This window comes from Cicer arietinum, chromosome 3 (genome assembly GCF_000331145.2).
Source record: "Cicer arietinum cultivar CDC Frontier isolate Library 1 chromosome 3, Cicar.CDCFrontier_v2.0, whole genome shotgun sequence".
NCBI classification, from domain to species: Eukaryota; Viridiplantae; Streptophyta; class Magnoliopsida; order Fabales; family Fabaceae; genus Cicer; species Cicer arietinum.
Window position 1 is genome coordinate 71,419,391 of NC_021162.2, and position 13,289 is coordinate 71,432,679.

A 13,289-nucleotide genomic window follows, 5' to 3' on the forward strand; every position below is an offset into this window, starting at 1 on the left:
TTATACATGTAACCAATCAAATAAGTATTTATTTAAATATTTTAATAATTGATTTTAACAAGTGACATAATTGAGTGGTTTGATTATGCATGTGTAGAAAAAAATTATATAATCGATGCATCTAAATTATATTTAAATATTAATAGGAGACTTACATATTGACACTTTTAATATTTCACTACATTATATCAAATGTATAACTTTTTAAATTAAAATATTAAATTTTAAAAAATTATTAAATTGATTGACTTTATTCGACGTAAAAAACTAAATTATTATTATATTCTATAAATTTAAGAGATTAAATTAATCTATCGTTATCATATTATGTCTCGTTTGGTGGACATATAAAAAGACGAGATAGATTATATGTAATTCGATCTAGTGTAATATTTTTTTGATAAAACATAAATTTAATAGTAAAGATTAATAAGATACTAGATGGATATAATCAAAGTAGACATAGGACTATAGGAGTTTGTTGATAAAAAAATTACTGATTTAAAAAATATATTTTTATAAATAAAAAAATTGAAGAATTAATCTTTTTAAATTTAAATTTGAAATAAAAAACTTATATTAAAACAAATTACTTTAAAATAATATCATAAATGAATAAAAATAAATAAATAATAAGGTTGGTCGATATAATCATAATAGTTGTTGAGATACTTTTTAATAAGAAATTCATTTTATCATTTGTAATTTAACTAAATTCAATAATACTTTAAATTTCAAGTTATTAAACAAGTTATTTTAAAATGAAACTGATAATAAATATTATCAATCTATTTAGTAGATAGAATCAAAGTTGATATAAAAGTTAATTGAATTTTTTTTACTGAATTAGAGAAAATTGTTTTCTACAGATAAATAAATGAAATTGACCTAGAAGCCACGCATGTCACTAAAAGGCGGTACTAATATTGGTAATAAATTACTCAAATATTGGATTTAGCAATGCTCTCTGGATTAAGTCGTGGTTCTTTGATTTCGCAGTCTCCGTATATATATTTTTCAATTTTGCATAGAGGTCGCCAATTTTAATGATATGGTATATATCCAAGTGTGTTCCAACATGAATATAACCATTTTTTAAAAAATAGAAAAAATAATTTTTAAAAATAAAACAAATAATTTCTAAATTTTTTCACCTTTTTTTCTTCCTCGTCCCATTTCATAGAACACCAGAAATATTCTTATCCTATTTATTATTTTGATTTTTTATTCTAAATTTCAATTGAACTTTTTATCATAATCTCAAATACATAGGTTTTATTTTTTTTCACAACCCTCCTCCTATCCATTCTCTCCACACTCCCTAACACCCACGACTCCTATCACCACTTTGCCTTCCAAAAAATGGGTACACTTAACTTTAAAGTAATAAAATATATTACCGAATTTATTATCTTCCACATGCTAGATGAAACTATTTATGACGACTTCTACTTCAGTGAGTTATAGATCGGTTCTAAGTTTTGATACAACTGAACTTGATCCAGACAACTTACTCGTTGAGATGCAATTTCAAACATGTTATACTATTTAATGTGAAAGTTGATTTGAAACATGATGTAGTGTGGTCAACAAACATTATTAGTGTGGAGGAGGAGCATATATAGAAGGAGAAAAAACAGGAAGGAAAATATGAAACACATTATTTTTCTTAACAATTTTCTGATTTCTAAGAAATAGGATGAATAAGAAGGAAGGTGGATGAGATAAAGACTTTTTTTTTTCTAACAATTTGTTGTTTTTATTTTTTAGTATTTTTCTAACATTTTTTCTATGTTTTTGGCTTAATTACATTTTTGATATCTTCATTTTCATTGATTCACGAAATTATATTTCAAGAATCGACAATTTTGGTCTATTTCTCATATTTTTAAACTAAAAACGATAATTTGACATATTTTAAATGATTGACATACGATTTCATCTGTGTTAATCATTCTATATCATCGTATCATATGTCACATTATTTAAAATATGTCACATTGTCACTTTTTAGTTAAAAAGTTATAGGCTTAATTGCAGTTTTGATCCCCCTATTTTAGCTGAATCGTGAAAGTAGTCCCTCCATTTTGTTTCTCCCCAGTTTTGGTCCCCCAAACAGAATTTTAGTCCAAAACTTGATGAAATTTTAGTTTTTAAAGTCGTACTAAACCATTTATGATCGTATATTTCAAGTACAATTGTTGCAAATGAGATCTTGAGGCATTGTGTGACTTAAATAAATGCAAACAAAATGAAATTTCATCAAGTTTTGGACCAAAATTCTGCTTGGGGGACCAAAACTGGGGAGAAACAAAATGGGGGGACTACTTTGGCGATTCAGTTAAAATAGGGGGATCAAAACTGCAATTAAGCCAAAGTTATAATGAGGAACCAAAACTTTTAGATTTTAAAATATAAGGATTAATTTTGTGAATTAGTAAAAATAGGAGGACTAAAATTGCAGTTAAATTATTTTTATAATAAAAATGTTTATATTTATATAAGAATGACAATATAATATGCACCCGTGGATACCCACCAAAATCTGTTTGATTTGGACGAGGAAAACCCGCTTTGATTGGGTGCAAGTGTGAATTTCCCCAAAATTAAAATTCGGGAACGAAGACGAGTTTGGAGTGATGATATTCTCCCCGCACCAAAACCCGCTCTACAAGTAATATTATAGTAATTTTTAAATTTTCTAGATATATACATGTTGGATATACTTAATATTTTTTAAATATTAAAAATTATAATTTTATCTATATAAAAAATATTTTTTAATGTTATTATTGTCTAATAATTATTATTTTATTATATTAATTATAATAATATGATTTTTAAATTTATAATTTTACATATATTAATGGGTGCGGATTTGAGCCAAGAAACTCGAACCCGAACATGATGAAACTAAATTTTACACCCACTATAAAACGAAGACATATATAAGTTTTCCCCAATTGATCGAATGGAAGATGAAAGAGATAAAATCTACTCCTACCCTATTGTCATATCTATATCCACAAATAAAGTTGTACATCACATCCTTATTGTCATATCTATATCCACAAATAAAGTTGTACATGCCACATCATTAAAATTGAGCATTTGAGCTTAAAATTTGGGGAAAAAATACAGAGGTCTTCAAAAAAGAAAAAAGAGGCGAAAGGTGAAATGTAAAAATAATTTGGTTTTGAATAAAGGGAATCAAAATCGCACAATTAAGTGCAATTAAACATAAAACTAAATACCATATAAATAGGGTTTCTCGTCTGTGTTTTTAAGCTCACTTCTTTCGTATCTTACTATTCCGTCTACCCTTTCACCCAAAACTCCGAAATCATTCTCACTTTGCCATCACCCAATACCATCGACCTTCCACTTTCCGACAGCGTTTTCCGTCGATCCGACACTTTCCTTCTTTTTTTCTCAATCGTTTAGTTCTGGTTCGTTTATATTCATCCTAACCAAGTTTTTTCTCTTATTTATTCTTCTTTTATGTTGTTTCGGTTTTTATTTTTAACATTTTAGTTTAGTTTTCATTTGTTGTTGTTGTTTTGTTTCGTTGAATTATCGTTCTTCTATTATGTTGATTTTTTTTTTATCAAACACCGTGCCTATTTTGTGAAGGAGAAGAAGGGATTTTTTTTTCAAAAATTGTGACTTGATTTTTTTCTCTTTTTTGAGATTGATTTTCATGTGGTTTATGCACTGTAGCCTTGAAATCGTAATGAAAATTTGTAGATATTATTAATTCTAGGTTTTCTTTGCTATGAAATGCATCTGAAGGAAATGTTTTTGTTTAGCTTACTGAATTGTGCTACAAAATTGTGATTTGTAAATAAAGTGTGTGAGAGAAATGTTCAGGTTGGTAACTGAGAAGAGTTTGAAATATCCTACTCATGAATTTATTGAGGTCTTGAAAAGTCATATTTTTTAATTGTCCCAGTTTTCCAAGTTTTGATATTTTTGTGAGTTCTTTTGCGCATGTTACGCATCACGATGACCTAGCGTTCAGTTTGTCTATTTTTTTTATTAGGCTAACGCGTTTATAAGTTTTTTTGTTTTGTTTTATGCTGTTAATGAGTTTTTCTTTTGAAAATGCAGTTAATGATTTAGCATTAGTACCAACTTGTAGGAGAAAAGAGATTAAGCAATAAGTTTTTGGCATTAGATTAACTGTCACTAAAAGGTAAACTAGGAAGAAGAAAAAGTCACACCAAAAAAAGCTATTGCCGTTATATATTGTTATAGATATCATGAACTGTTGCTTTGGATTAACACATTCAGTTGATGTCAGAACTGAACCCAAATAATCCATTCAACTGAGGAGGATAAAATTGCAGCAGCATATGTTCATTCAAGTAGCCTTCTCATGTTTAAAACACTGCTTATGCATTTAGTTTAAAACATTTCCTCCTACTTATTTTGAATATTATTATTTTAGTTATCTGCCCCAATTTGCATAAGACTGTTGCCAGTAATCTGGACCTGATCGAAATTTTTATGTTAGCTACCTCTCTTGTTTATGTTAAATGCCTCACAAATCTAGTTAATATTTTAAAATTCAATTATGTTATGGCAACTGTGCTAGACGTTATTTGTGAAATGAGGGGTTTTAAGTCACTGTGCTTACTGGTTAGAATGGTTTTTATCATTTTAAATAAATATATCTGAGAATTATTTTTCCACATTAAGATCTTAAGATATGTGTATGCTTTTATACAATTTTGAATTGGTAAAAACTGAATCAACTGATCCAATCCAAACCATATTTTATCAGATCGGACAAAAAAATTTTAGGTACTAATCCAAACCTAACCACATGTTTTAATATTTGGATAAAAAATTATTTTTGCTTCAAAGTCGGGTTGCGTTTTTTATGGCTCACCAGAAAGTGAATCCCCCTAGTAGGCTCACTTTTACCCCCATCATGTTGTGAGCCAACTAGGGTGGGACGAGTTGGCCCATTTGGACAACTTTATTTCACTTGTTTTCTGCCTATTGGTTCGATGCACACGTTCTTTGTTGAAGTGAAGCTTTTGTTTTCCAGTGAAACCACTACTTTCCTATTTCATTTTGAACAAACTTACATTTATGTAATGCTGATGAGCTATGATTCATATTTGATTGTATAATTTGAATGATGATTGTTAATTAGCAACATTTTTTAAATTTGTTGATTAATTTGGTAAATGATGATGCAGATAGGTAGGAGGAAGAAATAAAAAAAATGCCTCCTTATGATTGCATGCTTTTATTCAAGCCCAACGTGAAAAAAGAAGCCCTCATCAGTTTAGTTGCAAGAATTGGAAAACATGTGTGTAGAAGAAATGGGGTTGTCACCGAGGTTAAGAGTTTTGGAACAGTTCAGTTGGGCTATGGTGTGAAAAAGCTTGATGGCAGATTTTTTCAGGTGAGTGTCACAGTAATTGTTCCTTGTGTAGTAATGCGCAGATTATTCATTTCTTTCATATTTAATCTAGTGAGTTTTTCCTCTTTTTTCTGTTCTAATTAAAACCTTAGTGCTTCACAGTTTTTGTTATTTGGGTTATATTGGTAATGAACAAATGCTACAAAAACAACTAACAAATAAATGTGATGCATAAGCCAATGTCAAGATGCCTTTGGTGTGGTATGTTAAAGGATTTGGAGAGAGACTATAAAAAAATTGTTTCATATAGCTCTAGGTTTGAGGTAAAGTTGATTTGTTGGATGTCGAAATAGTAGACCATGGAGGTGTTTGGGAAACAGCTTAAATAATTGAAACATTTAATTCAATGAACTATTTGCATTTGGATATATATGTTGAAAAACTATTTGCTTTTTCAATATGTTTCCCTCTGTAAAAATTGAATTTTGGTTGGATAGAATCAAAATACGAACAAGAAATAAGGTTTTCATAAGCTGTACTTAAAACTGTTTTTGTAAACTATTTTAAGGATGAAATCAATTTATACATACTATGAAACTCTTCCACTGAAACAAGTACTTATGTATTGTTATAATAAATCTAAATAAAATCTAAACAAGCTCTTCTGAATCCCCCCTATGAATAATACTGTTCCACTCAATGTGGCTCAAAAGCATGAATTCAAAGAACATCTTATTAAAATTCTAAAAGTGAAGTGTTTATCAAACGTGCTGTTTTCCATATGCTGCTGAAGTTTCCGCAAACTTATTTTTTTGTTTGAGAGTGTACCTTTGGTGATACAGAAGGAGTTGCATGTTCTACTTTAAGTTTGAATTGAAATTATGCAATTGTTAAGTAATGTGTTTCTGGTTTCTATTTTTAATGAATGTAGGGCCAACTGATGCAAGTGAGCATGATGGCTACACCAGAAATCAACAAAGAGCTGCATTACCTAAACAAGGAAGACAAACTATTGCGTTGGCTTCTGGTTAAGCAGCGCGACACAAAGTTTGGGCTTGAGTTCATGGGAGATGAAAATAGATTGGAGCTAAGCAAATTCTCTCAAATAAATAAACCTGATGATGAGGATGATGATAATGATGAGGATGATGATGAATATGAAGTGATCGAAGAAGAAAACAAAGTGAACTAAAAAGATGGTTGTATTTTGTTTGTTTCCATTAGGATAGGATAAAACAATTGTGCTACATAAGACATGAAGGTAGTTTGGCCTTGAAGATGTTTAGTAAACTGCTTGCTGTCTCTTGATTTTAGACAATTATTTCTTTGTAACTTGGTGAAATAATTGATTTACAAACGCCAGTCTTTGAACATTTGAGCACTTGATTACATCCAATTCAGGTGTTACTAAGGATTTTATTGCCTTTATGTATGTTGGTGTGATTAGTGCTTATCTGCTAGACCAGGGAAAGGAAGACTTGAACTGATTTTTTATTCTGCCGTGGAAGAGGACTTGTATGGCATAAAGACACATTTTCAGATATTTGTAATACGAATATGTTAGGTATTTGACTTTTGTGTAAACTCTTGTTTAAAGTATGATAACTTTATCATCTTATTGGATGGCCGAATGATTAAATTTTAAAGTGTTTTTTTTTTTAGTTTTCAGTTGGGCACTAAATATGCATTTTCTAACAAAGTTTTATAATTTTATTTATTACACTGAAAAAATAGCTCCTTCAAATAGACTTAAAAAATATATTCTGAAAACATGAAGGACTTTTTTAGCAACAAATATGCAGTAAAAAGTTGTAAGTCCGTGATAGTAACGGATAAGAGGATCGTCTGGTAAAGAAAATAAAATTTCCAAAAACTAAATTTTAGACACAATTGCACTTTTCAAAAATTTAAATTCAAAATTAAACATGTTTCTAAAAGTACATTTACAATCTAAAATATTATTAATTTTTTAAAATGTGGTATATCACAATCAACATTGTGTAAATTAATTTTTTTAAAAGGACATTTTAATAAATAAAAATGTGTTACAGAATGTGTACGAGAGACTGTTGTTAGTATTACTGTTTATTGACTACTAGAAGATGTTGGTCTTTTTTTTTTTCTTCTTTTTTGACATGCGAGGATGTATGTGTTCCATGCCAAAAAGTTGTATTTTTATGTTTGTTGAGTAGGGGGTTGGATTTGAATGTATGTAAACTTTTCACAAAGTATAATGGACAACGATAACCAGATTAAACACTCATTTGACCCCGACGTACATATGCCATTCTAGTTCTAGTTTTATAAATTAATAAACCATTTACTTTTTAGGCGTAACGATCATTATTTTTCATTTACACACCTGCTTAAAATAAATAGGAGTACCACATTGTTTCCAGTATGAACAAATACAACAGAATCTCCATGCACTGGGATAATGGGGACTTTTGGAGTAACAACCATCGCACCAACCGTCTGTTTGCATGCAGTCGTACTCCGTTTGGCTCTGGAAGCAACCAATAATCCAATATCCTTCTAAATTAAACCAATAGCATGTCTGGGAGTTTGAGAAAACAGCCCCTGGCCTAAAAGTAGAGGGACCAAATACACTATTCTCAAATTCCTTGAATTAGAACTGAACTGCAAAAGATTACAACTTGTGATTAGTTAGACCAATAACAGCGTTGAAATATCGGAAAATCATGTCAGACACACACGTATAAAGAACATATCTAGTAAGAGTACAACAAATGTGTGAATGAACTAATCTTGACCGTGCAATCGTATATGGATGATTAAAAATAGCCCTTCACATGCTGGTATTTGATTTTGTTAAGTGTATGTGTGTGTTATATAGTCCAAATAAGCATTTCATTTTAGAGGCCAACTTGGAAACAAGCCAAATAAGACACTGAGTCATTCCAGAATAAGGTCGTTTGGATTTCGGATTTCCAGTCAGAGTTCATTAGATATCCCAATGGCCTTTTATTTCATTATTCTGAAAACACTCCTGCCTCTTATTTTGTTTTTTCTATATTGTCCTCTAAATGAAATATTAGTCCCTTCAGAATTGCCAATATTACCTCCTTGCTTTCAATGGCTTTTTTATTGATTCAAATTAAGACATAACCAAAATACAACCAAACAAAGGACAGATAAGCAGAAGCATACAAACAAGCCCTAATCTTGTCAAGCATGAAAAATCAAAGTAGATGCAACAGAAATTGGAGCAACTTTATTGTATCATACAACCAAAATACTAACCACCTGTAGCAAATCAGGAAAGTTCAAATCCGGCATTTGAACTTATAGCATATAGAAGCTTTGCTCGCAAAGTGCTTGGACGTTTGTATGTTGGAAGCTGTAACCATTGAGAGGAAAATAAAAATGTAAGCAACTATTGTCTGAAAAACCAACACTTCTGTCTCCATGATTTACATCACCAAGTGATGTGTTTGGTAAGTGGATATTAAGAGTTCATACTTATTGACAAACCTATCTATATCATATTTTCAGTTATGAGTTCATAAATTTCAAGATCCCCATGTTCAGTACATCATAACTCATAACTGGTATGAGAATCTTGCTTTGAAGTATATGGTTAAGGATGTCTTCTTCTATTACTCTACTAATACTTTAGTAGTACCTTAAGAGTATTGTAGCAGGTTGAAGCTGATGGAAGCCGCTCAACATCTTGTCCTCCAATTGTCGCCCAAAGAGGGACATCACATGCAACCTAGGTGAACAAATAGACGCAAGTGATGCTTACTATTCATTGAAATCAAGACATTTTAGGATTCACTAAAAAATGGATTATATTTTGGGATTCCTTTAGTTCAATTAAGAGATCAATGATATTTCAAAGGGAAAAAAATGTGAGAAAGAGGAAAACAGAAATTCTAGAAAACAATAGCTGGCTAAAAGAGCCACACACAAACGTCTAATATTTTTCTAATTTTCTTCCATTTAATGGATTACTGTATTCTTATAAAGAATGCTGAAATGACCATTGAAAAAAAAACATCCAAGAAGCAAAATACAGTACTTTAGGAAGCCCTATTTGGTGTGGGCGATGCTGAAAATCTAAGCCAGTGGACTGGCATATTTCACAAAGAACCCCTTCTCTAAAAGAGAAAAATAAAACTTTTGACTAAAGTGAAGGTGATTGTTTCATGTAAAACAGAATTCAAAATTTTATCTTATTAGGTATTGACATATTGGAACAAGGTGTTCCTTTACTATACTTCCTGTCACATAATTATTAGTGTATCAGAAAAAAAAAACATCTGTGTACTTCTTAAACTTCTCTTTCCAGCACCATAAAGTAAAAATGAACAAAATTTGTGGGAGTTGTAATACTGAAATTTGGCATGGGTAGGTTGGCAACTCTTACAATTCATAGCAAGCAGTTAAAGCACTCAGCATTTAACTAAAAACTGCATAGTACATAAATGCCCATATAGGGAAACCCATCCTTCCAAGTAGCTTATTAGAAGAGTTTGAATGCTCTGCTTATTATTATTAACACTATTGATATGCTAAACGGGCCACTCCAGTAAAAACTTGAAAATCATGCATTATTTCATTACTATAAACAAAGCAAATAGGACGACATAGGTGCTAGTACAAAAGATCTTGAATGCTATCAAACATAGAAAATCAAGAGCATACCTTGTGGATGGTAAAAGGTGGCTGTAAGTATTTGAACCCAAGTAATGGAGCACGAGAACAACTTGTGACAAATTTAAGAACCATACAACGCTCTTTCGGTTCAAAGCCTTTAATCACCTGTAAGAAATTGGCAATCAGCAGAGAATGAATATTGATGTCGTAAAATTGGTATGTGCATAAATAGTATGCATAAATTCTTCAATTTAATTCATGAGGTTGAAAATAATGGTCAATAATCACACCCTACAGCAATTAACGTGTACAAAATTCACAAACTAGCAAATATGTATGTGTTAGAGAGGTTGAGGAACTGCAATTCAAGCAAATTCATCAAATCAGCAGCCTCTGCTTGGGGAGGGAGAGAGAAAGGGGGAGATCTCTGATCAATTAATTGGATGATAACTTATTTGTAAGCCACCAATCTCAAAAAACAGGAAATACAGAAACAACATTGACTCTATCCAGTGCTTTTAATTTGATAAGAATCCACAACACATCGTGTAGCCATCATCTGTCCTGTTAAATTCTGGAAGAACAAGCTATATCAAATTTGACTTGATTGTTATGGTTTGGCACGAAAAACCCGTTTACCCTCGTCTGGGAGGAGAGATAATGCACTAAGGCTCCTTAATTCTATTGTTAGTAGGGGTGTAAACAAGCCGAGCCGAGTCGGACACTTGAAGCTTGGGTTTGGCTCATGAGAAAAATAGGATTTTGAGTTGAAGCTTTAGTTTGGCTTGTTTACATAAAAGCAGACGGTTTAAATCACAAACATTTATATATAATATGTCCAAATATGGAAATATATTGAAAATAATAATATAAGGGATACAATTTTTAACATCAAGTCATCAATTCTCCCTAACAAGCAAACTCAACGAGAAAGAAATCAAATCTGCAAATTGAGCTAGATATGAGTCATATGACCACCATGTACAAAACTGAGGGGTTTGCATATAACAAGGGAAATACACACAATATTACATTAGTTTAAATATTTTTTTATGCATGGATTCAGATTGCTATGCGTGTATGTGTGCAGTACTGAGGTTCCAAATTCCAATACCTCCCAGAAGATTTTGATTGTCCGGCTCCCCTCATTGTAACCACCAGTGTATCGTGTGTTATTTTTAAAATCATCAATGTCAATATCGTAATTGCCACCTGAAAGCAACTGCATTCTTGTATATCTCAGAAATCTTGCAGTAAAAACTGAACTCATCACAAATAGAATTTTCAGTAAAGTTATCATAAGTTGCTTGTAGTGAAAGAGTGAGAAATTGCATCTTGATTCAGATATTATTCTCTTATCATGACATATTCCTTTGCACAAATAAAAAACTACTTCACTGATACAGCATATAATTTTAATAAATGTAGAATTCTGTCACTGAAAGGCTCTGTTGCGCTTTGTCCAAGAGAGAAGAGAAAACATTAAACTCACAAAGAAAACCTTTGAAACACACTTGGGAAAGAAGTTACCTGATTAAATTCACTAGCATTAAATAATTTCAACCAGGATGGAGATATAAGATCGGTTAGCCCTCGATAAAATGCATTTGAAAAGGGCAATATCTGCAATTTAAACATTGTTACATGCATACCCATGATACCACAGAAAATACAGTACATAAGTGAATAATTTGCATTAAACTACAGTCAATGATGATTAAACCTGTTGGTTGAGTTTGTAGTCTGCCATTGCATGTATGTACTGCATCTTGTTCTCGTTTGTCACAGAAATATCTTTGCCACCAGACTTGAGCTCAATCACATGCCTTTTGCCAAATGATTCTTCAGTAACTGTGAAATCAAGAGAGAGCTCCTTGACATCACCATCATAACTCTGCATGAATAATTATGTGAACCATCCAGTAAAATGTTAAATTGCAAGAACAGGCATGCACAGTAACAACCCAAGTCAAACGTGGCCAAATTAAATTAAAAATGAGACAAAAACCAGTACTTCAAGAGAAGAACAGTCCCAATCCTAGAATCAAACCTAACATACCAAATACAAATTGGGTCTTGTTAATCAATTATTAAATTTTTAAGGTTTCCATTAATAATACTGTTATTTAAGAGTTATGTAACATCCAGCTGCCCCCCACCAAGGCATTAGCTCTTAGAGAAAATTCATATAACAATTAGAGGTAAGTATTTGTGCTTTAGAAGGATTGCACATGGACCAAGCTCATCTACAGAAGGAGGAAACATTTTAGGCCAAGAAGCAGCACCAAACCATGTAAAATTTTAAAAACAAGGATCCTAGCATAAAGCAACGTGATGCATTATGGATGAACCTTATTAATTTTGACAAGGATTTATAAGAGAAGCAACAGCATGGATATGTCTCTCGGGATTACCTTGACATACATGAGATTCCTGTATAGCTCCGGATCAAGTGTTGATAATTCATCAAGAAAGCTATATCGTCCCAATAGCTTTTGAACAAAAACATGCGAGAAAGAGTAATCAAGTAATATTCCTTCATAAAAAGATTTACCAACTACTCTTCCAAGGAACTCAATCATTTGAAGACCATTGTCCAGAAATCTTGCGGATGGAGTTGGAATTAGGAGCCTGTCTGAAGTTGAGGTTTGGGTAAAAAGCCCGTATCTAGAGAAAAATGAAAAAGTTTCAGCTAAGTCGCTCCTAGAAGCGGAAATAACCATGAAATAAAAGCAAGAAAATACAAAATAATCTCAAGCTTACTCTGGGGCAAATGCTTCTTTTGACATGTCAGTCAAAAACTCTTTAGATAATCCACCATAATCCAGACCAGCCTCCGTAAGGCCACATTCACTGACAAACGATACATGGATGGACGACTTCAACTTTGAACCAAGTGAATTTAATTGTCGAAATCCATCTTCAACGATATGACCCCGGCGTACTACTATCTCAATGGCTCGTGAACCGGGTTCAGAAATTTCACCAGCCATTTTGCGTGAGGCTTTATCCATCTTGATGAATTCACGAAACATCTCAACTCTATTTCAGCATTAAATCAAGTGATTAAGTACTTTCAATCAGAGACTATATCAGGTGTTACATTCAAAACAAATGAATATTACATGGTGAAGATACCCATGAAAGGTTTTGCTGAACTAGGCAAGTTATCGCCACCAAAAATAAAACTAAGATTAAATTCTTTTTCTAAATCTTGCACTTTCTACTACTAAAGTGAGAAAACTTTAAAAAACAATTCAGTCGGGCTATTCCCCTGGTCATTAGTTAT

The 13,289-nt window shown here is 31.6% G+C and overlaps 2 protein-coding genes across 7 annotated transcripts in view; one reads left to right on the top strand and one right to left on the bottom strand.

The window, feature by feature from the left end:
• Positions 1–3,242: 3,242 nt before the first annotated feature.
• On the top strand, positions 3,243–6,805 carry LOC101490256 (uncharacterized). Of its 3 annotated transcripts, XM_012714017.3 has the most exons (4): positions 3,243–3,449; positions 4,111–4,195; positions 5,211–5,419; positions 6,309–6,805. In XM_012714017.3, exons 3-4 carry the CDS (start codon positions 5,237–5,239, stop codon positions 6,567–6,569), a joined length of 444 nt encoding a protein of 147 aa, XP_012569471.1. In that variant the 5' UTR covers positions 3,243–3,449; positions 4,111–4,195; positions 5,211–5,236; the 3' UTR covers positions 6,570–6,805. The 3 variants fall into 3 exon arrangements, with proteins under 3 accessions (XP_012569471.1, XP_004494117.1, XP_004494116.1); XM_004494060.4 differs by lacking the exon at positions 4,111–4,195 and having other exon boundaries at positions 5,215–5,419; XM_004494059.4 differs by lacking the exon at positions 4,111–4,195 and having other exon boundaries at positions 3,248–3,449.
• Positions 6,307–13,289, bottom strand: part of LOC101490788 (E3 ubiquitin-protein ligase UPL7) — an 11,929-nt gene continuing 4,946 nt past the window's right edge. The window contains exons 7-15 of one of the 4 annotated variants that reach the window (XM_027332430.2): positions 12,764–13,042; positions 12,415–12,667; positions 11,724–11,894; positions 11,531–11,623; positions 11,115–11,222; positions 10,049–10,165; positions 9,024–9,113; positions 8,642–8,738; positions 6,307–8,012 (exon numbers count right to left, since the gene is read on the bottom strand). In XM_027332430.2, the coding sequence (XP_027188231.1) occupies positions 8,655–8,738; positions 9,024–9,113; positions 10,049–10,165; positions 11,115–11,222; positions 11,531–11,623; positions 11,724–11,894; positions 12,415–12,667; positions 12,764–13,042 (1,195 nt within the window). In that variant the 3' untranslated portion in view covers positions 6,307–8,012; positions 8,642–8,654. Of the gene's footprint in view, positions 8,018–8,641; positions 8,739–9,023; positions 9,114–10,048; positions 10,166–11,114; positions 11,223–11,530; positions 11,624–11,723; positions 11,895–12,414; positions 12,668–12,763; positions 13,043–13,289 lie in introns of all 4 variants that reach the window. The other 3 variants (XM_004494062.4, XM_012714187.3, XM_004494061.4) reach the window with 3 other exon arrangements.

Excerpts from the sequence above, each read along its gene's own strand:
- LOC101490256 (XM_012714017.3), top strand. The coding sequence starts at position 5,237 with ATGCCTCCTTATGATTGCATGCTTTTATTCAAGCCCAACGTGAAAAAA. Across the intron at positions 5,420-6,308 it reads TTGATGGCAGATTTTTTCAG|GGCCAACTGATGCAAGTGAG; the intron begins GTGAGTGTCACA and ends TAATGAATGTAG.